General features: G+C 41.6%; 1 protein-coding gene across 8 annotated transcripts in view; it reads right to left on the reverse strand.

Annotated features, from left to right (window-relative positions):
- RSPH10B (radial spoke head 10 homolog B) overlaps positions 1 to 23,527 on the reverse strand; it is a 35,965-nt gene extending 12,438 nt beyond the window's left edge. Inside the window, exons 1-15 of one of the 8 annotated variants that reach the window (XM_033096094.1) lie at positions 22,939 to 23,527; positions 22,021 to 22,150; positions 21,408 to 21,747; positions 18,085 to 18,160; positions 16,825 to 16,893; positions 15,088 to 15,261; positions 13,407 to 13,492; positions 12,620 to 12,740; positions 9,139 to 9,315; positions 8,024 to 8,183; positions 7,663 to 7,784; positions 4,210 to 4,399; positions 3,214 to 3,328; positions 2,147 to 2,226; positions 1,907 to 2,055 (exon numbers count right to left, since the gene is read on the reverse strand). In XM_033096094.1, the coding sequence (XP_032951985.1) occupies positions 1,907 to 2,055; positions 2,147 to 2,226; positions 3,214 to 3,328; positions 4,210 to 4,399; positions 7,663 to 7,784; positions 8,024 to 8,183; positions 9,139 to 9,315; positions 12,620 to 12,740; positions 13,407 to 13,492; positions 15,088 to 15,261; positions 16,825 to 16,893; positions 18,085 to 18,160; positions 21,408 to 21,655 (1,767 nt within the window). In that variant the 5' untranslated portion in view covers positions 21,656 to 21,747; positions 22,021 to 22,150; positions 22,939 to 23,527. Of the gene's footprint in view, positions 1 to 1,906; positions 2,056 to 2,146; positions 2,227 to 3,213; positions 3,329 to 4,209; positions 4,400 to 7,662; positions 7,785 to 8,023; positions 8,184 to 9,138; positions 9,316 to 12,619; positions 12,741 to 13,406; positions 13,493 to 14,720; positions 14,844 to 15,087; positions 15,262 to 16,824; positions 16,894 to 18,084; positions 18,161 to 21,407; positions 21,748 to 22,020; positions 22,151 to 22,938 lie in introns of those variants that run through there. The other 7 variants (XM_033096096.1, XM_033096093.1, XM_033096091.1 and 4 more) reach the window with 7 other exon arrangements.
- Between the last annotated feature and the right edge of the window lie 532 nt (positions 23,528 to 24,059).

A 24,059-nucleotide genomic window follows, 5' to 3' on the forward strand; every position in this document is an offset into this window, starting at 1 on the left:
ATATTGGCAGATATTGATGGTAGAAATATGAAGTGATCCGGCCACTCTGGAAAATAGTTTGGCAGTGTTGAAAAAAAATAAATACTTATTATATAACCCAACAACAATCTAGGGCAGAGAAACCTGTACACAATTGTTCATACTACCTTTAGTCATTACAGCCACAAACTATAAACAATCCCAACGTCCATCAGTAGGTGAATGGATAACAAATCATCGTGGCACATCTGTCAAAAGGAATGCTATCAGCAATAAAAAAAGAACTACTGATACGTGCAACAACATGGACTCTCAAAATAATTATGCTGAGTAAAGAAGCTACACAGAAAAAATGGAAAATCAGAAAAGAGAAAAAGAGGATCCAGCGTTATAAAGTCTAAAATATTTTAACTACAGTTGCAAATAGAAAAAGTGTTCAGAAGGAATAATTAAAGAATAGTGGAAAAATTTCAAAACTGATGAAAAAACAACATGAATCCATAGATTCGAGATAACAGATGCCAACTCTTATTGGCCAAAAATGAGAAAATTTAACAATCAAAAAAGAAATGGTTGCAATGCATTAAAACACACCAAATATGTATAAATCCAGGAGCTCATGATATATTTTTTCAAAGCTCATCAGTCACCTTTTAAGTATTGCTAAGACATCAAATCATTATTCTGAAAATTATTAGGAAGGAAAAATTGAGCATAACCCCTCCTTTCCTGTATGGACTGTATTTCAGAGTAACTGCTAAGATATCGACCATTTTCTGAAAATTAATAAAAAGGGAAAAATCAAGCATTTATCGCTCTTTTCCTGTATGAACTATATTTCAGAGTAATCAAATAGCTGATGAGGTAAACTTATGTAAATGGGATTCATGGCTAATTAATGCAGAAGGAATGACAGAATTGGAAAATCATTGTTGTGGGACCCTTAATGAAATAGTGGATGTTAGCGATGAGCGTCAGGACGGCCCAGCCACTAGAGAACAGTTTACAGGGAAGGTGTAACGGAAGGATCATGCTGACACCATGCAACCCACTGGTGAAGCTCAGCATCCCTAAAAGGGATACAGCAAGAAGTACACAGAACCACCTATGCCTTTGTCAGAGAAAAAAAATACCTGAATCCAATCAAGCCTCTCATTCTACCACTTTAACAGAAATATGGGGAAAGGGGAAATATGTTAATGAACTCTCTGAGGAAGAAGCCAGCCAAAACCAGATGCCTGACCAATCTACAGGGACAAACAACCTCATTTCTTCAACAACAAAGGAACATGAAGAATGAAAGAAAAATCAACAGCTGTATAACATTCCATCCAAAAAAACCACATGCTTTAAAAAAACCCATTTTCTTATCACTAGACACTAGGTTATTGTCACTTTTTCGTATATATATAACACTGTTAAATTTCTTAAAGCACTCAATCCCTTATTAGCATTCAATTCCTTTAGTTTTATCATTTATCTTCCTACAAGTATAAATCAAAAGTATCATGAAACAAAAGCAACCAATAGTTAGTATGAGAATATTGTATAAAATAAATATTCTCACTATTTTCCAAACTCATAACTTTTTAAATTATTTGGATGAATGCTAATTTTTAAAAATGACATTCACCCCCCCCCCTTCCTTTAAATGAAATGGCAAGATCTGCATCGGTAGAGACCCTGGAGGCCCATCGACTAGACCCCTCGCCTAACTGGAAGACTCTCCGTTTCCAACTTGCCACTATCACAGACCACTAGAATTCCTCCCTCCTGCTGAAAGAGACCTAGGAAATATTTAATGGCTATGAAAATTCATTCCAGGTCTTCACCTCATAATTTGCGTATCATCGCTAGAATATTTTGCCTTTAATTAAAATCCAAATGTCAATAAACATGAAACCAATTTGCAATCATGGGTGCTTACCTTCAACATCCAGAGGAAGTGTCTCATCTTCATTGTGAGCTCGTGGGGAGGAGCTGCGTTTGGTCTGCAGTGAGCCGTATAAATCTCCCAGCACTTGTCGATGTAATTCATGGAATAGAGTGTCTCCTGTTGCCCGTTGAATAAATTGCCTAAAAATAAAATGAACAAATAAACATTCAAAAAATGATTATAGAATCATGTTTTGATAAAACAGTGGTAAGTGTAATCCTATTGGTTTACCTTTTACACGGCAGGCATTTGGATGAATGTTCTCGGTCATCAGTTTTGTAAAACACAAAAAGAGCGATGGGCTTCTGTTTCTGTGATTACAAAGATATGATAATCACTCCTCCCTCCAGGAAATGGGACATAATTCCCCTCCTAGAGTGTGGGTGGACTTAGCAACTGGCTTCTAACAAGCAGAGTATGGAAAGGGAGAAATCGTAAGTTTACAGGAGAGAATCCTGGTTGATACCACTTTACACAGGTGAGCAAGGACAACATCACCAGTAATAAGACAGGGAGATGTCACATACCCTGATAGGATGTGACGAGAAGGGCCGCTCACCTCCTTGATACTTTCCCCAAAACCCATAACCTCAGTGTAATGATGAGAAAGCATCAGCAGACCAAAATCAAGGGACATTTTATAGAATGACTGACCAATATGCCTCAAAAGTGTCAAAGTCATAAAAGCTGAAGTCTGAGAAACTATTACGGGTTGTAGAGGACTAAGGAGATAGGACAACTACATGCGACGTGTGATCGTGGATTAGATCCTGGACTAGAAAAAGGACATCCATGGGGAAACGGGAAGTCCTAGGAAAGTCTGTAATTTAGTTAATGATACCACAGCCATGTTAGTTCCTTCATTTTGATAAGTGTACCATGGTTCTGTAAGACGTTATCGCGAGGGGGAGCTGGGTGAAGGGTATGTGTAGGAACTCTCTCTCCTAACTTGGCAATACTTCTATAAATCTAAAATAATTTCAAAATAAAGTTGTTTTTTTTAAAGATACAATATCAATTTTGCTCTGAGAAAGACAGAACATTCTGGCCTAAGAAAGAGTTGGTTGTGGCTATTTCTGACTAAAAGCCTGAGAGCTATTGGCAGCACTGAAACATGAGTCAGATCTGAAGGGTTTGCAAAGCTTTAAGCTGGTATCTCAAAACGTTTGTTTCTAGTCCTTCTGTTCAAGAGTATGGAAAAATACTGATGAATGACAAAGAGAAGAGGGCAACATTATGACTAGAGGAATGGCTAGCTCTGCCCTCATCTTCTCACGGGGGCCAGAAGTAGTACTTACTGGTATTCTTTGTGATGAATGTGGTAAGCCAACTGCAGGAGGTAATTCAGAAATGTTCTCAAAAGTATTGTTGTAAATGGAGAATGAATTTCTTCCACTGGTATGTCCTGATTATCTAAAAGAAGAAAATTGCACAGGATGCCTAGTGTTTTCTAGACCCTTCTATTTTATTTGCTCCAGCTACACAAGTCAAAGACCTGAATACAATGGAGTACTTCTTTCCTAGAGAACACTGAACAATACATATGTATCCACCTGAAAATTAAGTACCACTTTAAGACACTTTCAAGATCCCATGTCCCATTGTTTATCAGAGTGGTCAGAGCCACAGTTTGATTAATGCTGCTGATTCGAAGTCTGTTTCAAACACTTAAATTTGAAGTAAATAGGAATTTGTTCTAATATTTATTTCTCAAGTAGATAACGTGAGTCCTGCCTCCCAGAATTCAGCTGAAAGGAGTAAAACCTTCAAAGTCGTTACATTTATTGCATGAGTTTTCTAATTTGAAATCAAGACCAAGCCCAAGACTGCCTAAAGCCTATTCTAGTCTATTCCAAGGCCCCCCGATCGTTTCTACTTCTGACCCGACAATTTCACGTGTTTTTACTACAGATCGGGATAGGCAAATTTCTCTGCAAAGGGCCAGGTGGGAACTATTGGAGGCTTTCAGGGCCGGAAACTGTCTCACAACCACTCAGTTCTGGTGTTGGACGGCAGGCGCTGCCACAGATAACAGCAAGCAAACAGGCACGGCTGTGTTCCAGTCCAAGTTCACTGACGAGCACGGGGCGGCGGGGGGGCCATTGCTGGCCCCTGTTACAGATGGCCTCTTTAAGGACGTTTAAGCACCCTGAGAAGAAGCCCACATGTCGACTTCTGGAACACCTCTCCCAGCCTCTTCCTTCACTCACTCGACATTTCCTAACTGGTTTCATGGTGACATGATGTTACACTACTCTGTAAACCCAAAGGAGTGGAGGACCAGGAATACTCACCACTTAATATCCTGTCCATATCAGCAAGGGTTATTTTATGGTGATGAAATTTGCAGTCTTTCAGAAACCTCCAGAAGTGAAGCTTCGTCATCAGAAAGGTGTTATCCAGGGACTGATCACATCCTAGGCTGCTGTAAAAGCTATAGATTCTTCTTAATTCTGTAAGATTCCTTAAGACAGCATATTCTGCCTGAAAAGAGAAAAACACACATATCTTAGTCTTACCCAATAAGAACAAAAACAAAAGAAACACCCCGGTTTTCTAAATTAAATGAGATAACATGCGAAGTAATGTTATTCTCCCCACCCATCCCCAGGTCAATAAAATGAAATTTCTGGTAACGGTAAAAAAATGCTGTTATCTGGACAATGAAATTACTTTCTTACTATGTGATAGTTTTCCTATCTGAATGGCAGCAATAAAATTCTCTTGTCTACAGATTAATATCTCTTGTGAACACAAATATAAAAATCCTCAACAAAATATTAGCAAATTGAATCTAGCAATATATATATGTATATATATATACATATAAACATGTCAAGACCAAGCAGGGTTTATCCTGAGATTACAAGGCTGGTTCAACATTTGGAAACTCAATCAGTGTAATTCATCATTATTGATAACTAAAAAAGAAACATGACATAATCCTATCAATTGATGCATTTGACAAAACACCATTCATGATAAACTCAGCAAATTAGGATAGAAAGGAACTCCCTGACCTGCTGAATGACACATACAAAAACATACCACTCACATCACACTTAGGCTGAAAGTCTGAAATCAGCAATATCCCCCTTGATAGCTTTACTGATCTCCCTCTGTCCCCATTCACCTTCTGTTATTTTTCCCAGGTCCTCAGTGGCCTTATGCTGCCCCAATTTCCCCACACATGCAGCCCTACAGCCTGTAAGTGTCCCATTCTCCAAAACCACTTACTCTTACCCCATGCCTCACCCTCCCAAATGAAACAGAAAATTGAGGAAGAGGATTTGGGGTCACCATGGAGAAAGAAAGGGGTCACCACCTGGGCAGCTGCAACAGGCATCTGTCACTCTTAGCAGCAACTTCTGCTTTTTAAAATTCAAGTCAATTGGATAAACATGTATGGTCTACCCTGTCTAAAGCATTGTTCTAGACAAGGACACAAAACTTTCTTCATGAGGCTTAAAATGTAGCAAAGAACACAAGACATACACATAAGTCAGTAAGGTAGAGCAGTCACAGAGGAAGGAGAGATGGATTTAAGGAAAAAGCTTCCTGGAGGACGCTACCCTTGAACTGAGAAGGGAAAAATGAGTAGGGCTTCACAGAGAGCAGGCCCCCAAAATGGAGGCTGGGGCGGGATAATGGACAAGGTGGGGTGATCCAAGAATGCCAGGAGGGCCGCGTGACCTGGAGCATGGCTGTCACCTCCCTGTGTCCCAGCTCCTTCATGTGCAAAGTGGGACAACCATAGTTCCCACCCTGTAGGCTGCTGGGAGGATTCAGGGACGTAAAGGCATTTGAAACCGTGCCCAGAGCCAAGGGCTCTCCATGCACATCTAGCCATTATTATCACGTGGTAATATTATCAGCTCGGAAAGAGGGATTGACATCAGATCCTAAAAAGCCCTGATTAACCAGACTAGATATGGAACTGACAGCAACGGCAACCATTTGGATGAGAAAGGGTATAACCAGAAGGCTTCAGCTTGTTCCGTCTGGAACTAGAATGCTCCAGAACCCTGCTCAAGAAAACCCACATTTTGACAAAATGATTCCAATCACAGATAATAAAAATATATATACATGAGAAAACATCAGATAAACCCAAGTTGAGGGACATTCTTCAGAATAACTGACCAGTACTCTTCAAAAGTCTCAAGGTCATGAAAGACTATGAAAGATGGAGGAGCTGTCACAGACTGAAGGAGGTTAGAGACAGGTGAGGACCAAATGTAGTGAGGAACCCGGGTGGGATCCTGGAACAGAAACAGGGCATCAGGAGAAAACTGGTGAAATCCAAACAAAGTCTATAGTTTTAGTGTTGTAGCAAGGTTAATTTCTTGGATTTGATGGTGATATAAGATATTAACAATAGGAGAAGGTAGGTAAGAGGAATATGGAAAGGGTACTATTTTTGCAACTCTTCTGTAAGTCTTAAAATCATCTCAAAAAGTAAAAAAAAATATACATGACTTGCCAAATTGTAACATGTCCACATTATGAAACACTATCTGGTCATTAAACAAAGATATTCTTAAAGTGTGGAATTGTAGAATTCTTTCACTTTCTATGTCACATATTTCTGTGTTTGAATTTTTGTAAGAGCATGTGCTACTTTTGTAATTAAAAACAGTCAAGATATATTTTATAATATATAATTTTTAAAAGACCCATGTTTTGACATAGAACTCCAAAGTGGAAAATGAATGACATACATGTGAAACAAAAATATATATACCTGTACATACACATCTAAATAATATAAAACAGTATGATCCCTTTTTTGTTAAATCAATGCATATGTTCATATATTCATCTGAAAATTATATTGGCGGAGAGTACGTAATGGCACTGAATAGCTATCATTAAATACTACATGAAAATAGATTATATGAACAGAATGACCCATTTCTAGATAGGTTTGCACAGAAAAAAAGCAAACTAGAAAAATCGTCACCATATTTTGTCTGGGTAGAGGTTCTCTTTTACTTTTTCTTACTGTATTTTTTACATTTTCTACAAGAATCATGTATGACTTTTGTAACTAGAGAAAGTAATAAAGGTTCTTATGTTTAACAAGAATCTTGCAGTGAGTGACACCGTGTTGACCAGGAGACAGAAAAGGGGAGGGACAGGGATGAAGGAGGACTCACTGCTGAGGCCCAAAGACCTAGGGCCCGAGGAGGCAGAGGTGAGGAAGGGAAAAGGGGCCAAGATGCCTTCCACTGTTGAGGGACTAACACTCATGAAGATGTTTCAACGTCGTAGTTTCACCGAAGAGCCATCCCAAACCCCAGGCAAAGCAGGGCCAAGATACTGGAGTGTGTGTAACGTGCTGCCTCTGACTTGCCAGCCACTAATCACATCATTTTTTCTCACTGAGGATTGCTAGAGTCTAATGATTTGTAAGGGTTTGAAGTTCCTTGAATCCTGGCAGCCCATAATAATGGACAGCAGAATGAAAGTCCTGCAGAGCGAGGGGGCGGCAGCCTGAGCTTGCAGACCAATCTGGGTGGAAGGGTGACTCGAGCCTTTGGGGCCCTCTATTAGGCTTCCGTTTCCTCACAGAGCTTGAAATTAAACAGGATGATACCTGTAAAGCACCCATCAGGCTATAAAAGACACTCAGTACATGACAGCAGTAATCAACTATTTTCCCAGGACTGTGGAAACTCTGATGAGTATTTACGCCTACAACATAAATTTATCACAATACAAAGGTCTTTTTCTTTTTTTTTTACCTGCCTCTTTTCCTCTGGTTGGTCTTTCTCAGGGTACATACTCAGCAGCAAATGTAGATCCAGCTCAATGCTCGATCCTAACACTGACTTACTTTCACTGCCATCAAGCTTTCTGATAACTTCTAGCAAATGAAGGCAAATACAGGAGACAATTGTGAACAGCAACGTTAAATCAATGTCATGCCAAAATCATTTCCCACAGAAATGTGATACGAGAGTATTCCAGAAAAAACCTACTAAGAAAGCAGTTGCTCAGGGGAAACTTCTGTTTTCTGAGTATCAGGTATATTTGGTAAGTTAGTCTGTATTACCCTGGATAATACAGACTAATGTCCTTTCACCTGACAGGTGAACACCCTACCAGCACTGGTGGAAGGTCCCTGGTACTGGCTCCTGACGGCACATTCTGAGGGCAGGTCTGGGTAATTTACCAATTCACCTTCCAGGTTGGGAAACTCCACTATGTGGTCATGGGAAAACAGGCCATCATAGACACGCCCATTCTTGAAAGTTAATCGGCCCTGCAGGTAGAAAGGTAACCATTGCAGTTTAGGAGAAGTTTTCTTAGAAAACCATTGGTAAATGTACATCAATATATTTTTCAATGGTTTGGAGGTTTTTGCTGGCTTGTTTTTAAGATATGCGCTTAGTCCACACAGTCAGGTTCCTAGAGTCTCATGTCGCTGTGCAAATCCTCTGTCTTCCTCCTCTTCCTCCTGATTCTCTTTCCCTTCTCCTCTCCTCTTGTTGTCTTTGCCCCACAACCTCTCCCCAACTTTAAGCACCCCAAGGTCATAGGATGTGTCTGATTAAACTGTGAGTGACCAGCAGACTGCCCATCACAGAACAGGGACTCTCTTGGTATTTGTCAAACCTAGGCCAATAGTCAGTCTGATTCAGAGATGGACAAATGACCCAATTCACCTCAGTGAAACTCAAGACATTTGTGGAAAGTGTCTCGAAATAGAGTTCCTTCTCTCCTACTTAGTGTGGTATGTGGATGTGAAGTCTGGAACCACAGCAGCCATATTGCAATCACAAGGGAGGGGTGACATAAGGGTGAAGCTGACATGGCAGGCAGCATCAGGGATAGATGGAGGAGAAACCCGGACATCCCTGAGCTGCTGAATCAAACCCACCGTGAAACCTACATTAGTCTTTATCTTTTATTAAAGATTAAGCTAATTTTCTGTTACTTGAAACCAAAACGTCCCCAACACACACACACACACACACACACACACACACACACACACACATACACACACACACCACAAACTAAATAACCTCTAAATATACAGGGAGTTGATATTTTGGTAATTATTTTAAAATTCGTGTAATCATCTTTAAAAAATACTAAGTTATCCTATGTAAAATGGATAATGCACTTTACTAAATAGAAAATGGCAGGCCTTTTACTGTATTTCCTGTGCTTAACATACCTTTAAAATGTAATCTTCACAGGTCTGTACTCACCATGCCATGTTTTTTATTGGAAACCCATTCTCCCTCGTATACGGCTCCACTGGCATAGTAAAACTTTCCGTGGCCATGACGATATCCATTTACAAAGTCTCCTATGTATTCATTTCTCAAAGGATACTGGGAGTTGGGGATTCTCTTTAGAAACCATGTGTGTGTTCCAAAGCCATTCTTAAAGAAAGGAAATTTTCATGAGAAATGCTCAAAATATTTCCTCTTTTTACTTGAATCTATTTACAGTTAGGAATAGATTAAATACAATGATTCATTGGAAGGGGCAAAGAACATGGATTTTGGAGTCGCACAGAATTGGGTTCAGTCTCAGCTCAGCTACTTACTAACCAGCCTTCTGACCTAAGGCACATTATTTAAGCCCTCTAGATTTCATCTGTAAAATGGAAGTAACACCTACTTTGCAGGTTGGGTGTAAAGGCTGAAGATAATGCATATAAAGTGCCTAGCTTGATACTAATAATTTTAATTATTATTTTAAAATTTATTTTAAACATACAGATTGATAAAAATACCCCCCTCCTCAATCCCACTTTCCAGAGTAACCACTACTTGGGTTTCAGGATTTATCTGTATTTTCCCCAGGTACATACAATCATACATACTAAATCAACATATTATGTGTACATATAAACCCACACACCACTTTTTCAATAATGTGATGATTCTATGTATACTATTCTGTAACTTCTGGGTAGATAGAAAAATAATTGAAAACAGGAAATTGAACAAATATTTGCCCACCCATGTTCATAGACGCATTATTCACAATAGCCAAAAGGCAGAAGCAACCCAAGTGTCCACTGACAAATGAATAAACAAAACATGGTATAAACATACAATGGAATATAATTCAACCTTGAAATGGAAGGAAATTCTGACACATGCCATAAGATGGATGAACCTTGAAGACATTATGCTAAGTGAAATAAGCCAGTCACACAAACATTATATGATTCCATTTCTATGAGATGCCTTGATTAGTCAAACTCAGAGACAGAAAGCTGAATGTTGGTCACTGGGGGTTGGAGGAGGGGGCTGGGGAGTTAGTGTTTAATAGGCACAGAGTTTCAGTTTTGCAAGATGAAAAAGTGCTGTGGATGGACAGTGGTAATGGCTGCACAACAGTGTGAATGTACTTTACCCTGAACTGTACACTGAAAAATGGTTAAGATGATAAATGTTCTTATATGTATTTTACAATTAAAAAGAAAAAAGCTATATTCACATCAGAAAAAAAGTAGACTCCAGAGGAATAAAAATTACCAGGGTTAAAGAAGGACATAATATAATGATAAAAGGATCAACTCACCAAGAAGATATAACAATCCTAAACATGTATGCACCTAACAACAGAGCCTCAAAATATATGCAGCAAAAGTGAAAGATCTGAAAGGAGAAATAGACAAATCTACATTTACACTCAGACACTTCAACACTCTTCTCTTAGAAATGGATAGAAAAATTGGACAGAAAATGAGTGATGATACAGAAGATCTGAACAAACAGTTTGATCTGATACCTATGGAACATTCCACTCGACAAAAGCAGAAATACATGTAACATTCACTAAGACAGACTATGTTCTGGGACATAAAATAAACCTCAGCATACTTAAAATAAATGCAGCCATATAAAGTGTGTTCTTTGCTCACAGCAGAATTAAACAAACAAATAATAATAATAATAATAATAGAAAGATATTTGGAAAAATCCCAAAGTATTTGGAAATTAAACAACATATTTCAACACAATTTATAGGCCAAAGAGGAAGTCATGGGGAAATTAGAAAATATTTTGAACTGAACAAAAATTGAAACATATCAAAATTAGTTGGCTATAGATAAAGCAATGCTTAAAGGAAAATCTGTAGTATTAAATGCTTATATTAGAAAAGAAGAAATGTCTCATATCAGTAAAGATTCCATCTTACAACTCTAGGAAAAGAAGAGCAAATTAAACCCAAAGCATGCAAAAGGAAAGTAACAACAAAGAGCAGATATCAATTAAAATGAAAACTGAAAAACATCAGAGAAAATATAACTAAAACTGGCTTAAATTAAAATTTGAGAATTTTAATGAAATTGATATACTTCTGGCAAGACTAATGAAGAAAAAAAGAGAAAACACAAATTACTAATATCAGAAGAAAGGGGGACATCCCTATAGATCCTACATATGTCAAAATAATAAGTGAATATTATGAACAACCTTATGCCAATTTCTATAAAATGGACAATTCCTTCAGTGACACAAACTTCCAAAGCTTACTCAAGAGGAAATAGATAACCAGAATAGCACTTTATTTACTAAAGAAATACATTCTATAGTTAATTTAGAGTTAATCTCCCCGGAAAGACAATTCTAGGTCCAGAAGGCTCCACCAGCATATTCAACTAAACTGATGAGGAAGAGACAATACCAATTCTACAAACTCTTCCAGAAACTTGAAGAAAAGAGAACACTACCCAACTCATTTTATGAGACCATCATTACCCTAAAAGCTGCAAAGGTATTCTAAGGAAAGAATATTATAGATCAATATTCCTCATGAACATAGACACAAAAATTCTCAACAAAGTACTAGGAAATTGAATCCAGCAAGATATAAAATAGGATACTATCATGACCAAGTTGGGTTTATCCCAGGAATACAAAGTTGGTTCAACACTTGAAAAATCAATCAATGCAATTCAACATATCAACAGACTAGAAAAACCACATGATCTGACTGGAACCAGAAAAAGCATTGGACAGAATTCAACATCCATTCATGATAAAAACTGTAAGCAAATTAAAAATTAAAGAGAGCCTCTTCAACCCCATAAAGGGCTTCTATGAAAAACCTACAGCTAATATCACACTTGATAAAAGACTGAATTCTTTCCCACCAAGATCGGGAATGATGCAAGGATGTCCACTCTCTCCGCTCCTATTCAATATCACACTGGAGGTCTTAGTGCAATAGGCAAGAGGGAAAAAATGGCACACAGATTAGAAAGAAAGATATATAGTTGACTATTTACAGATAATATGATTATCTACATAAAAATTCCCAAAGAATCTACAAAAAAGTGAGTACAACTATGATGTGAGTTTAGCAGGGTCCCTGTTACCAGATTAATATACACAAGATATCACCCGAAAATCCTAGCTCTGCAAACCACATAAAATTAACCATACAAAGCTTTTCTTTTCTGTGCAGGAAGTACAACGTGTAAATAACAGTCACAGTCTATGCATTATGGATTTGCCAATGGCAGAACCCAGCCTGTGGGGAGGTCCTTTAGAGAAAACTGAATAATAAAACAGCACAAAAAAGCCTGGTTTAGGCCAAGTTAATCATAATTTGAGTTTCTAAACTTAGCAGAGCTTGAATTTCAGATTACCATACAATACCATACCAAATAATGTATGGCTGTGGATCGATCAGCAGAGGGTCCCCCACCAGCTAGCGTGGTACCTGGATGCCCTTCTCCCATTGACCAGTGTACTCCTCATTAGTTGTCAGCCATCTCATCCTGCCTTCCCCATGGCGCATATTGTTTTCCCACTGACCTTCGTATATATTTCCTGATGTGTAACTAGGACAAAAATAAATAAATAAAAACAGTCAGTTATCTCATATACAACATTCACCTTTAAGACTTTCTTTTAAATGTTCCCTCGAAACACCTTTGAAGAAATCCAAACCTTCTGCTCAATGGATGGGCATGTGGTCGGTAAAAATAATCACCTTAGGGGGTAGAATAAATCACTTTATTAAACTTCCTGACCATTTAATAAGGTGATAAAGTGAGTAAGACCAGGGATTTAAAATCTTTTTAAAATAATTCCCTGTAATACTATAGTTAATATTTTGCCCCAAAATATTTTAGTCTTTAAAATATCTGACTCTATCAGCTCAGTCTAAAATCAAGCAATTGTGTCACCATTCTTCAGAAAATGTAAAACTAATCACAGAGAGCCATAATTAATATGGGAAACAAAGAAAGGCAGTTTCTACGTATAAGAAAGTAACACAGCATGATTAGACATCATTTAATATGGTGCTTTTCTAAATTTTCTATGGAATGTTTTCATCACCATGGAGATCCTACTGGGGTTAAATTTAAATATTCCACCCTGTTTATATAGAAAATGTTTTCTCTGTGATTTCTGCATCTTCACTTTAAATAGCCTAAGTGAACACCATCTGGGCCCACACACACTTCTCACCCACACCCCAAACGCGGAGCAGTGGTACTTACCATCTTACCCCCCAGCCCTTTTTGATGTTCTGAACCCAGTCTCCCTCGTACCAGGAGGTACCCTCTTGATTGTAATAAATGGAGCCCTAAAACAAATAATGTCATTTAAAAACTCAAGCCTCATAAAACAAATGCTTCTTTCAAGATAAAGATACATATAAACTTAAGGAGTCTAAACTATGCAGAAGTCAATGTCACACAGGCAAGACATCACATCTGTGTATCATATCACATCACATTCTGTCTGCGGTCAGAACATGGTAGAGAATCCACCAGGGAATGAGGCCATGTCATAAATCAACTGCTCCTTAATAACAAAGTACTTACAACTACGTGAGGGCATGGAATGACTATACCCATTACATTCAGTATAATCATTATATTTGTAACTATTAAATAAATACCTAAAGCAATCCTGTTTTGTTGTCACCTAAAGTGAATAGTGGCACCTTCCATATAACTGAAGGTCACTCACATTTATGTACCAACACCATTTCTGTTTCATTCATTTTGACATCTTTCTTTACTACATCCAAGAACAAGAGAACATGGCAGGCCTTTCTTTGATGACTCCTCTAAGGGACTAGTCACTGTACAAGGTATTTGGATCTACACTGAACGGCCTCAGATTGTTTATTCACTGGTCTCTCTCTCTCTCTCTCTCTCTCTCTCTCTCTCTCTCTCTCTCTCTCTCTCTCTCTCTGTATGTTTCTATCTTCTGCCTCATTATCAAGCTAACTTGTTCCTTCTTGCTGCCATCCAGGTGCCTCCATCTAGAAGTCACCATCCCCAACCCCTCCAATATGTCTAAACTGATCTATAAGCTAAAGAAAACAAACAAAAACAGAACACAATAAATAATTTAAATCTGAGAAAAGTGATGATTACAATGGTTGAATTTTTCTTTCCTTATCATATTTTCTAAAATCATCCCTACAGTATTTTATCATCCCATACAAAAACTAAACAATAGCACCAAAAACAGCAACCTTGCTTAAAAGGGAATAGATGTAACCTACATTGCCGGTGAGAATGTAAAATGGTGCAGCCACCGTGGAAAAGAGTCTGGCGGTTCCTCAAAAAGTTAACCTAGAGTGGAATCAGTAGGTACCTCGTGACCTAATGACTCCATTCCTAAGTATATGCCCAAAGAACTGGAGTACTCAAATGAATCCTTGCAACATATTCATAGTAGCACTATTCATAGTAGCCAAAAGATGGAAACAACCCAAATGTCCAGCAATGGATAAACAAAGCGTAGTCTATACATACAGTGGAATATTATTCAGCCACAAAAAGGAATGAAGTACTCACAACATGAATGAAAGTGAAAGAAGCCATCCATACACAAAACGTCGCATATTGCATGATTCTATGCAGATGAAATGTCCAGAATAGGTCATCTCAGAGACAGAAAGCAGATTGGTGGGACTGGGGCTGGGGGAAGAGGTTGGGGAGTAACCACCTAGTGGGTATGGGGTTCATCTTGGCGAGATAAAATGTTGGAGGTGGTGTTTGCACAACATTGTGAATGTACTAAATGCCCCTGAATCGTTTCCTCTAAAATGGTTAATTTCACGGGGTGTGAATTTCACTCTGTGAACAAAAAGTGAATATACCCTAACAGCCCCCTTCCCGCCCTCCGTGTTTATCCATTCCGTCCCGTGGCTGCCTCACCCACCTTGCCGTGTCTCCTGCCATGGCACCAGTGGCCAATGTAGGACACGGGCTGCGAGCTGCACTTGAACACACCAGACCCGGTCCGCATGCCGTTTACCACTTCTCCTTCGTACGTGCTGCCATCCGGCCACGTGTACTTGCCATGGTTCATGGGGACGTTCTTCACAAAGTCTCCCTAGGCAAAATGGCCGTAGGAGTGACAGAAAGAAGGCAGTGGCGCGATCCCCAGGCCTGTGGGCTGTTGGAGACGCGTCCTTGACTGCCGATACTGTTCCTGTCTCTCCTCCCACGGAAACAGCTGAATATCCACCCTCCTCCTCCCTTCTCCACATGTCCTGGCCTCTCATACCTGACCCCTCCCCTGGGTAGAAGCCCAGGCAGAAAACAATATCTGCAAGGCCATGCAGATAGGCCATGCAGAGCTCCGAGCAGCAAGCAGGTGACATGGGGCAGTGGTGGCTTCCCTCTGGGCCTTGGGGACTTTAGATTCTTGGAACCCATTTCCAAGGAGGCTGATTCACTGGGTCCATGGGTTCCCCCAGGGGATTCTGATGATTAGCCAGGCTTAGTGATCACTGGTAGAAACCCATCTTTCTGCTTGTGGTTCATCAAAATATCCTGCAGACACGTCAGTCAGCCACCTGCCCAGGAGGTGCGTTCCAGAGAATCCTGTTCCAGCCTGGGACGAGTGGGCGGCACAGAGTCCCTACCGCTCACCACCCCTCAGAGAATCAGGTTCTCTTCCACCAGTGAACTCGCTGGAGGCAGCCAGTCAGCAGAGAAAAGAGGACAGTGCAGTGTGGCCTGACCATCGGCCAGAGCCGCTGAGGCCGACTCACCTCCCTGAAGATGCTCTGAGAGCCTGAATCCTGCCCATAAACCCTCTTGACTGGGCTGGGGTGAGGGGTCTGTGCAAGAATGACCCCTGCCTGAGAGCTCCCAGAGACAACGACCCAATGGCCGCAGGCTGGCAGGCAGGGCTGTGGGGGAAGGGAGTTCCCCGAGAAAGACTGGTCCCAAACTACTGCTCGGACCCAATCCTCAGGGTCCCCTGGGCCTCGGACGTCCTCTCCCCTCCATGACGGTGAAGGTCGTCCTTGCCTTGCCCGCCCTGTCCCGCTCCAGTTAGCTGCCCTCGTGGCCCAAACCTGCCTGTTTCCGTCACCTGCCATTTGTTTTACACAGCTTCATCACCCTTTACAGACACCATCACAATCAGCAGCTCTGCAGCTGGGATTTCTAGGACAGCGGCTCAGGCCCCCCTCACACACTGTGGGTAGGAGCTGAAACCAGTGCTCTCTCTTGGAGGGCAGTTTGGTCCTAGCAATCAATTTAAAAATACATATTCCACTCAACCCAGCAAGGTGGGTTAAGTGAGCCGCATACAATGGAATACGAGCAGCCAGTAAAAAGGGAAGGTCTGGGGGAATGGATAGGGTCTGATCTCTACAAAATGAAGGTACAGAAGAGAGTGTATAGTAAACTATTTCTTTGTAAAGACGAAAGAGAGGCCAAGTACATGCATGTGTATGTTCTTGGATCCTCTAGAACATACAACTGACACTGGTCACCAGAGCATACAGGGCAGTAACGAGCTACTTTTCACCTATATTCTTTGGTTCTGTGGAGTTTTTAAACCCATGCGCTTAATTACTTTCAAAAAGTAAGATGTCTAGTCGTGGGAACCTGACCATGAAGTCTCATAATTACAGTAACTATAAAGTATTATATGCTTTACCTCATATTTCAATCCATCGGCCCAAATATAAGTCCCTGGTCCATGCATGAGTCCTTCTGAAAACATACCCTTCAAAACAGAACAACAAACCGTTAGGGCCAGGGCTTGATTTCATAAGACAGCGTGTAAAACTCCTTGCCACCCCTGGTCTCGGTCCTCAGCCCCCCTTTCATCTTTGTGAATAAGCTTGTCACACATTCAGCTGCAGCACCAGAGCCCTCCTTCAAGCTGGCACCACACTGGCATCCACCCTGTTCTAAAAAGGATCTGAGGAGGAGTCCGGAAAAATCCAGTTCCCTAAAATTTATACTAGGCCGTCCCATGCAGGCGTTAAACATGGGCTGCAAATTCCATCTGTGTCCGTGTTTTTGAAGAGTTTTTACGTCACAGGAAGATGGATGTGAAGGGGGAAAAATGGGGCACTAAAACTTACGCCAATGACCTCAACCACAAACATTTGCTCCCCTGTAAGAATCACATACTGCTTTGACCATCTGTAGGAATGCCTTCATTGCATTATTAGTAATAAAGGCAAAAAATAAAGGCATTATTAATAAAGGCAAAAAATGAAAACACCCCAAAAGTACCCAACAACTATGGCATAATTACGAATATTAATGAGAATACTATGCAATGTTTAAAATTATTATGGAGAGCTGGTGTTTAATGGGTACAGAATTTGTGCAGGATGATGTAAACGTTCTGGAAATGGACCCTGGTGGTCATTGCACAACATGGTATGTGTGCTTAATGCCACTGACCTTTACACGTACAAATGGTTAAAATGATAAGTTTTACGTTATGAATATTTTACCACAATAAAAAAATTTAAGTTATGAAACCACATAGCAATACAGAGAAGGAAGGATTCATAAGTGACAAGATTCAAGTTGTTATGTACAAAATGAATGTGGCCTTGATACATCCATTCAAGGAATAAAAGGAACATAGCAAAGTGAAAACATTTTTGGCAAAAGGAGGATGATACTGGGACTTTACTCTTCATTATTTACTGTAGTGACCTTAATGCTGTTTGTACAATGAATAAGAATTGGGAAAAGAAACGAAATCTAAAATGACGACGTCAATTGTACCAAGCCATAGTTCTACTTTAAAATATATAATCAGGGTTCAAAATAACATCAGCATCAAGGACTTCCAATTTCTTTTGAAGAATCAATGGACTTTTCTGAAGACACAAATCTAAAACTATCGCCCCACTCCTTCCTCCCCGTCCATTTCCCCAAATGTGTAACTCACGCGGTAGGTACAACCTCCTTGGAAGACTGCAAAGCCATCTCCCTCATATAGTCCACGGACTTTTCCCCCTTCATAACTGCAGGGAAATAAAGTTCAAGGTAATGAATGGTGTGAGTAAACCCAAGGGACAGCAGGTTAAAATACAGAATGAACATGAGTGAAGAAGTACATCTCACACTCATTCACTCAACATTCCCCGAGGGCCACTATATGACTGCCCCCTCCGAGTGCTAGGGCGAGAGCTGTGAACAAGACTGGAAAGTTCCTGCCCTGGGAGCTTACAGTTCACTAAGGAGAAACAGACAGGGAACAGGAAACAAGCTCATTCCAGATCGTGTACAATTTTTGTGAAAGAAATGATCACAGGAGGAGGCTACTGTGTACAGATGGTCAGGGTGGAGGCCTCGCTGACGACACGAGAGGTGTGCTGAGACCCGAAGGACTTGAAACAACATCCACAAGGAGAACCCTGGGAAGAGGATCTCAGGAAGAGGGAACAGCAAGTGCAAAGGCCCTGAGGCAGGAGAGAGTCTGACACTTCGAGTTCAGCAAACCAGAGGAGAGCAGCACAGCTGGAGGGGTCAGGAGGAAGAGAGAGGAGGCGGAGGCGAGGCGGGCTTGGCGTGGTGGGCTGTGATACAGGCTGCAGTAAACAAAGCTCTGGGAGGAATCATGAGATGGTCAGAGTTAGTTCGCAAAAAGATCGCTCTGGCCGCTGTGTGGAGAGCAGATGTGGGGAGAGCTAACTGCCGGGAGGGAGCAGTGGCAGGGGAGAGACATGGGAGGTTATGTATGGTATATTCTGGGCAGTTTCTCTTCGGGGTGATGAAACAGTGCTGGAGTGGATGGTGGTGATGGTTGTCCAAATGGTGAGTGTACTGAATGCCTTTGAACTGTACACTTAAAATGGTTAAAATAGTAAAATTTTATGTTACATCTATTTTACTACAATAATTTTTTAAAATGAAGATAATATTCTGGACATAGAGCCAAAATGTTGCTGACGTGCTGGCTTTCAGGGAGGGAAGAGTCAAGAACAGTGCCCAGACTTTTAGTTCAGAGCCCAGTGGACCATGTGTGATTTGTCACCTAGCTTATCCCTAGGCTCTGAGGTAAGTGAGGGGGAAAACAAATGAACCTGTGACAGCCATGACCAAATTGAGCTTATTCCAAGAATCCAAGGAAGATTAAACATTAGAAAATCCATAAACATAATTCATTGGATCAGTAAACCAAAGAAGAAAAAAAATGCTTATGTCAAGAAGCCAGAAAGGTATGTGATAAAAATTCAGGTATTTGATAAAAAATCATTTCTTTAAAAATTCTAAGTAATATTATGAGGAAACCACTTAAGCAAGCATAACAGCCTATGAAAAAACAATAACTTACATGATTTTTAAGAGTGAAATACTGAAATCAATTTCATTAAAATCAGGAACATGAACAGATGATTTTTTTTACCAATTATTCAATATTGTTTTCAAGGTTCTAGTTAATGAAGATAGTCATGAAACATAAATATAAATCAGACTGCATACTTTATAATATCCTTTTATAGTGCTTGCCCCAGAGCTGGCACACAGGACCTCACTAATAAATGGCCGCTGATATCATTCAAACTATAAATCTTAACAGAGACCTTACTGGGCCTGAGGTCCAGTGTTTGGTATTCCGGGTGTATCTACACTATGAAGGAATTTTCAGCCTGGTAGAGAAGTGAAGAGTTATAAACAAATTACAGTAATTTGCATGTAACATAAATGTATGTAATAGAAAGTAATATGTACTAGGTGTATAGTAAGTAATACATAATAGAAAGTGATACGTCTGACAAGTTTTGAGGAAAGTTACTTCCTATTGGGAAGAATTAATGGAAAAGGTTGGACCTTGAAGAGTGGATGGGATTTGGTCATTCTGAAATGAGGGCCAAACATTCCACGAAGGGCAATCTTTGTAAGCAAAAATAAAAATAAATGGGATTGTGGGCAGAAATCTACGTGGGCTCTTGTGTTTGGGAGAGGAGTGGCCAGCTGAGGTGTTTTATTCTGTAGACAATGGAAAGAAACTAAGTGTTTTTAAGAGGAGGGTGGTAGCCAGCCCCCAAACAGCTTCCAGTGATTCTCATCTCCACGCATTCACGCCCTCGTGAGTCCCCTCCCACGCTGAACAGGGCTGGCCTGTGCAAGCACAAGGACGCTGCAGAAATGAGAGGGGGTGATGTCCAAACTAGGTCATAAAAGACAACGTGGCTCCCGCCCTTGCTCTTCCCGGAATCACTCTCTGGGGAAGCCAGCTGCTGTCATGAAGACAGTCAAGCAGCTCTCTGGGAAGAGTCCATGTGACAAGGAACTGAGATGAGTCCTCCTGCCAATAGCCATGCCAGTAAGCAGCTCTGAAAGCAGAGTGTCCAGCCCGGTCAAGCCTTCAGATAATGGCATTAGCCCTGGTTGACATCTTGACTGAATCTCATGAGTTCCGAACCCAACACCATCCAGCTAAGCTTCTCCCAGACTCCTGCCCCCCATAAACTATCTGACACAATATTTATTGATCCAATTGTCATGCTTTAGGATGATTTGTTACACAGACAGATAACTAATACAGGGAGCGATGTAAACAGAGCCATGTCTTAGGAAGGTAATCTACACAGGAGGCAAGAGAGGCAAGAAGCAGGGAAATCTTTAGGAAGCGAAGCCAATGGCCCAGTCAAGAGGAAATGAAGAGTCTATGCATAAAGTAAAGGAGTAATGAGAAATATAGAGGAAAGAAATACGAAAGGCACAGGGAAGAAGGGAGGACAGTTCTACAATCTCAAGCCTGGATATGCAAGAAAAGGGTGGTGTCCTTACAGGAACAGGGAGCCACGGAGAAGCCAATGGCTGGGAGAGAAACAGCAACACTACAGGAACATTCTAAGGTGTGCAATCTCATTTGTTTTCCACAGTTAAGAAAAGAGCAGTGATAGGGTTGATGTCATAGAGCTAAGACTCAAATCCAGTTCATCTTGTTTGAAGTCCTGCACTCTTTGCTTTTGGACATAGAGAGTTTCGAGTCCAGTGGATGATGTCCAGCGGGGAGTTAAACATTTGGACCTAAAACTCTAGGACAGAATAGTGCTAAAGACATAGTTTTTTTTCGGTTTGTTTGTTTGTTTGTTTGTTTGTTTTTACAGTCATCTAGGAAGATGGTAGCTGAAGCTACAATAAGAAATTGCAGAGAGAGACACAGAAATGAGGGGAGGGGAGAAGGAGAGAGGGAGAGAGAGAACAGAGCGTCAAAATGGGAGAAAAGGGAGCATGGACGACGCGGCCCATTCAGATCACCTTTCAACGATGAGTTTGGTCAGAATGGGCTCTTCATACTGAGTGGGGTCTTCGTTCTGCTGCTTGTTGGACTCCCTGTTGGATCCCAGTTCATTGACCATCATTTCCAATGGTAGGACAGGGCTTGCGGACACTTCTTGTCTAGCAGTACTGCCATGTTGTTTGGGAAACTCTGGATAATCAGAGAGAGATGTGGGAGAGCGGACGGGCTTATCCCCTTTTTTGTCTTTCTTCTTTTCTTTTCCCATTGCCTTTAGAAGACCTATAGTTTACTTTATACATCTATCAAATGATTCCTTAGCTTGAGATCTGCTTGTTTCAAGGCACTGATGAGTTTTATCTGTAAAATAAAAGTTATGTCTCTAAATACTTGAGGGTTTCACTTGAAAAGTTTAGCTTTGCAACCCAATGCCATTATCTTTCTCCTAAAGCCTGAAAAATTACAAGTAACAAGCATCACCAGTTGATAAAAATAATAGTCTCAATATTGCATTGGTTGCTCCTAAAATTTTTAAAATTGGAAACACCATCTACCATTTCTTTTCAAATAGTGTTCTGGCAAGAAGGATAATCCTGTCCGTGAAAAATGGCTACTTACCGCCTAAGGTCTTACCTGCTGGCAGTTCCTACTGTAAAAGCCTGACTCCTAATATGTCAGCAGGGCTAAGCGCCCAGAGCTGGACCCTCGTTGCCCTTGACCTGTGTGCTCTTGAGCAAGTTCCTTGATGTCCTGCTTCAGGTATCTAATAGGAATAATAGTACCTTGTTTCCTTATAAGAATTAAATAAATTGATGCACAAAACATTTCTAATGTGCGGAATACAGGGCATAATAATGGAGTGATTATTGGATATCACTTTCCTGTTTTTGAACTTGAAATCATTGGCTGCCTACTCCCTAGGTGAGCACTACCATTAACCGAGTGCCACACAAGAAACTGTGCCGATCATTTGTCCAAGATCAGAGCCGAGGGCCAGGGCTCCAAAGCCACAGCTTCCATGGCCCTCTCTAAAACTGGCCCCACTGAAAGCATTCCAGCCCATCAAGCAAGACGCTCAGATGTATCCTGGAGTGTAAGGCAAGCTCCCCGTTCACATGCCCGGAGGGTGCAGAGGGCGCCCCACGCCCTCCTCTGCCTGGCCGGCATCCTCTGGACACCCCACCCGCCAGCTCAACCCCTCCTCTAGGCTTTGGCCTCACGAACATGGTCCTGCTTCTCCCTTCCTTCAAAACCCCATCACTCCCGCCCCCGCCCACTACTGTCTGTGGGAGGAGCAAGCTGCTCTCGTCTAAACTCCAGCTGGCGTTGGCTTTTCTGGTCCAGCATCAGTGAAATCTGAACTACAAGTAGGGCAAATTTCGTTTCTCATGGCATGTTTCCTATTAGTTTTTGTGTGTTTTCTGTCCTCCCTGGCTTGACACCGTATTCTCATGACTGTTTTTCTTTCCTGAGGCAGCACAAAAGGGGTGTGCATTCTGAGCCTGGGGGTCTCCGTACTTTCTGCCCCTCCCTAAGGCCCTGCTCACCCACCATGCACCTGCTCAGGTCCTAGGAGGCTCGTCTGCTTGGCAGAGGAAGGGCGGGCCTTGTTCCTCCCGTCCGTCACAGCTCATGCAGGACAACCGGCCAGGGACTCTGGGACCTCACGCGTGGTGCTTAGCTGGCTCCGGACACCACACCGGGTGGGCTCCGCCAGGTCCAAACGAGGTGTTGCGGGCCCAGCGCGTCCTGACCCGCTCTGTCTCCAGGCAACCGCGGGCCCCGCCCCTCCCTTAAAAGGGCTGCCAGGTCGGAGAAGCTGCTGTGCAGCGGGCTCTCGGCCCCTGGTTCAGAGGGTCAGGTGGAAATCTGGGGCTGGATGCACCGGACCTGGGTTTCCCCAGCTCTGCTATTTGCCGCGTGGCCTCTCAGCCGTTATCTTCACCGTAACACAGGAACGATTAGTTCAGTTTTCCATCGCCTCTGTAAACAAACTACCCCAAACTTCCTTAGTGGCTTAAAGCAACAACATAAAGCTGTCATCCTAGGGTTCCGTAAGTTAGGAGTCCAACAGGGCCGCTCCTGGCAGTCCTTCTGGCAGCTCCTGGGGAGAATCTATTCCCTTGCTTTTCCCAGCTTCTAAAGGTGGCCTCCTCCAACCTTGGAAATCAGTAATATTGCCGTTTCTGGTCCAGCTGGGGGAGGTTCCCCAGGTTTAAGACGTCACAGGACAGATTGGGCCCTCCCCACCAGCCCAGAGTACTCTCCCCATTTCATGGCCCTCCCCTTAGTCACATCTGCAGAGCCCCGTGGCTGTTTAGGTCACATTTTCAAGGGTTCTGGAATTAGGTGACAGCCATCGTTGGGGAACCTACCAGAAACCCCCATTTGCAGAGTTCTTGCAAATATTCACTGAGGCCCTGCAGACAGCCCACGAGCACAGTGCTTGACACAAGAAATGGTAATAATTACTTGACTGTCATGTTACAGCTAAGGAATTCCAAAAGTGCGTGAATGGAGGACCTCCCTCCCCGGACGGAGGTGGCCTACCCCTGCCACTGTACCACCCAACACTCAGACTCCAGAGGGCATATTCACTTGCATTTTTGGCAGCATTCAAATGGGACGAGATTCCATGAGCAACTATTTGATAAAACACACAAGGATTCTTC

This window comes from Rhinolophus ferrumequinum, chromosome 24 (genome assembly GCF_004115265.2).
Source record: "Rhinolophus ferrumequinum isolate MPI-CBG mRhiFer1 chromosome 24, mRhiFer1_v1.p, whole genome shotgun sequence".
NCBI classification, from domain to species: Eukaryota; Metazoa; Chordata; class Mammalia; order Chiroptera; family Rhinolophidae; genus Rhinolophus; species Rhinolophus ferrumequinum.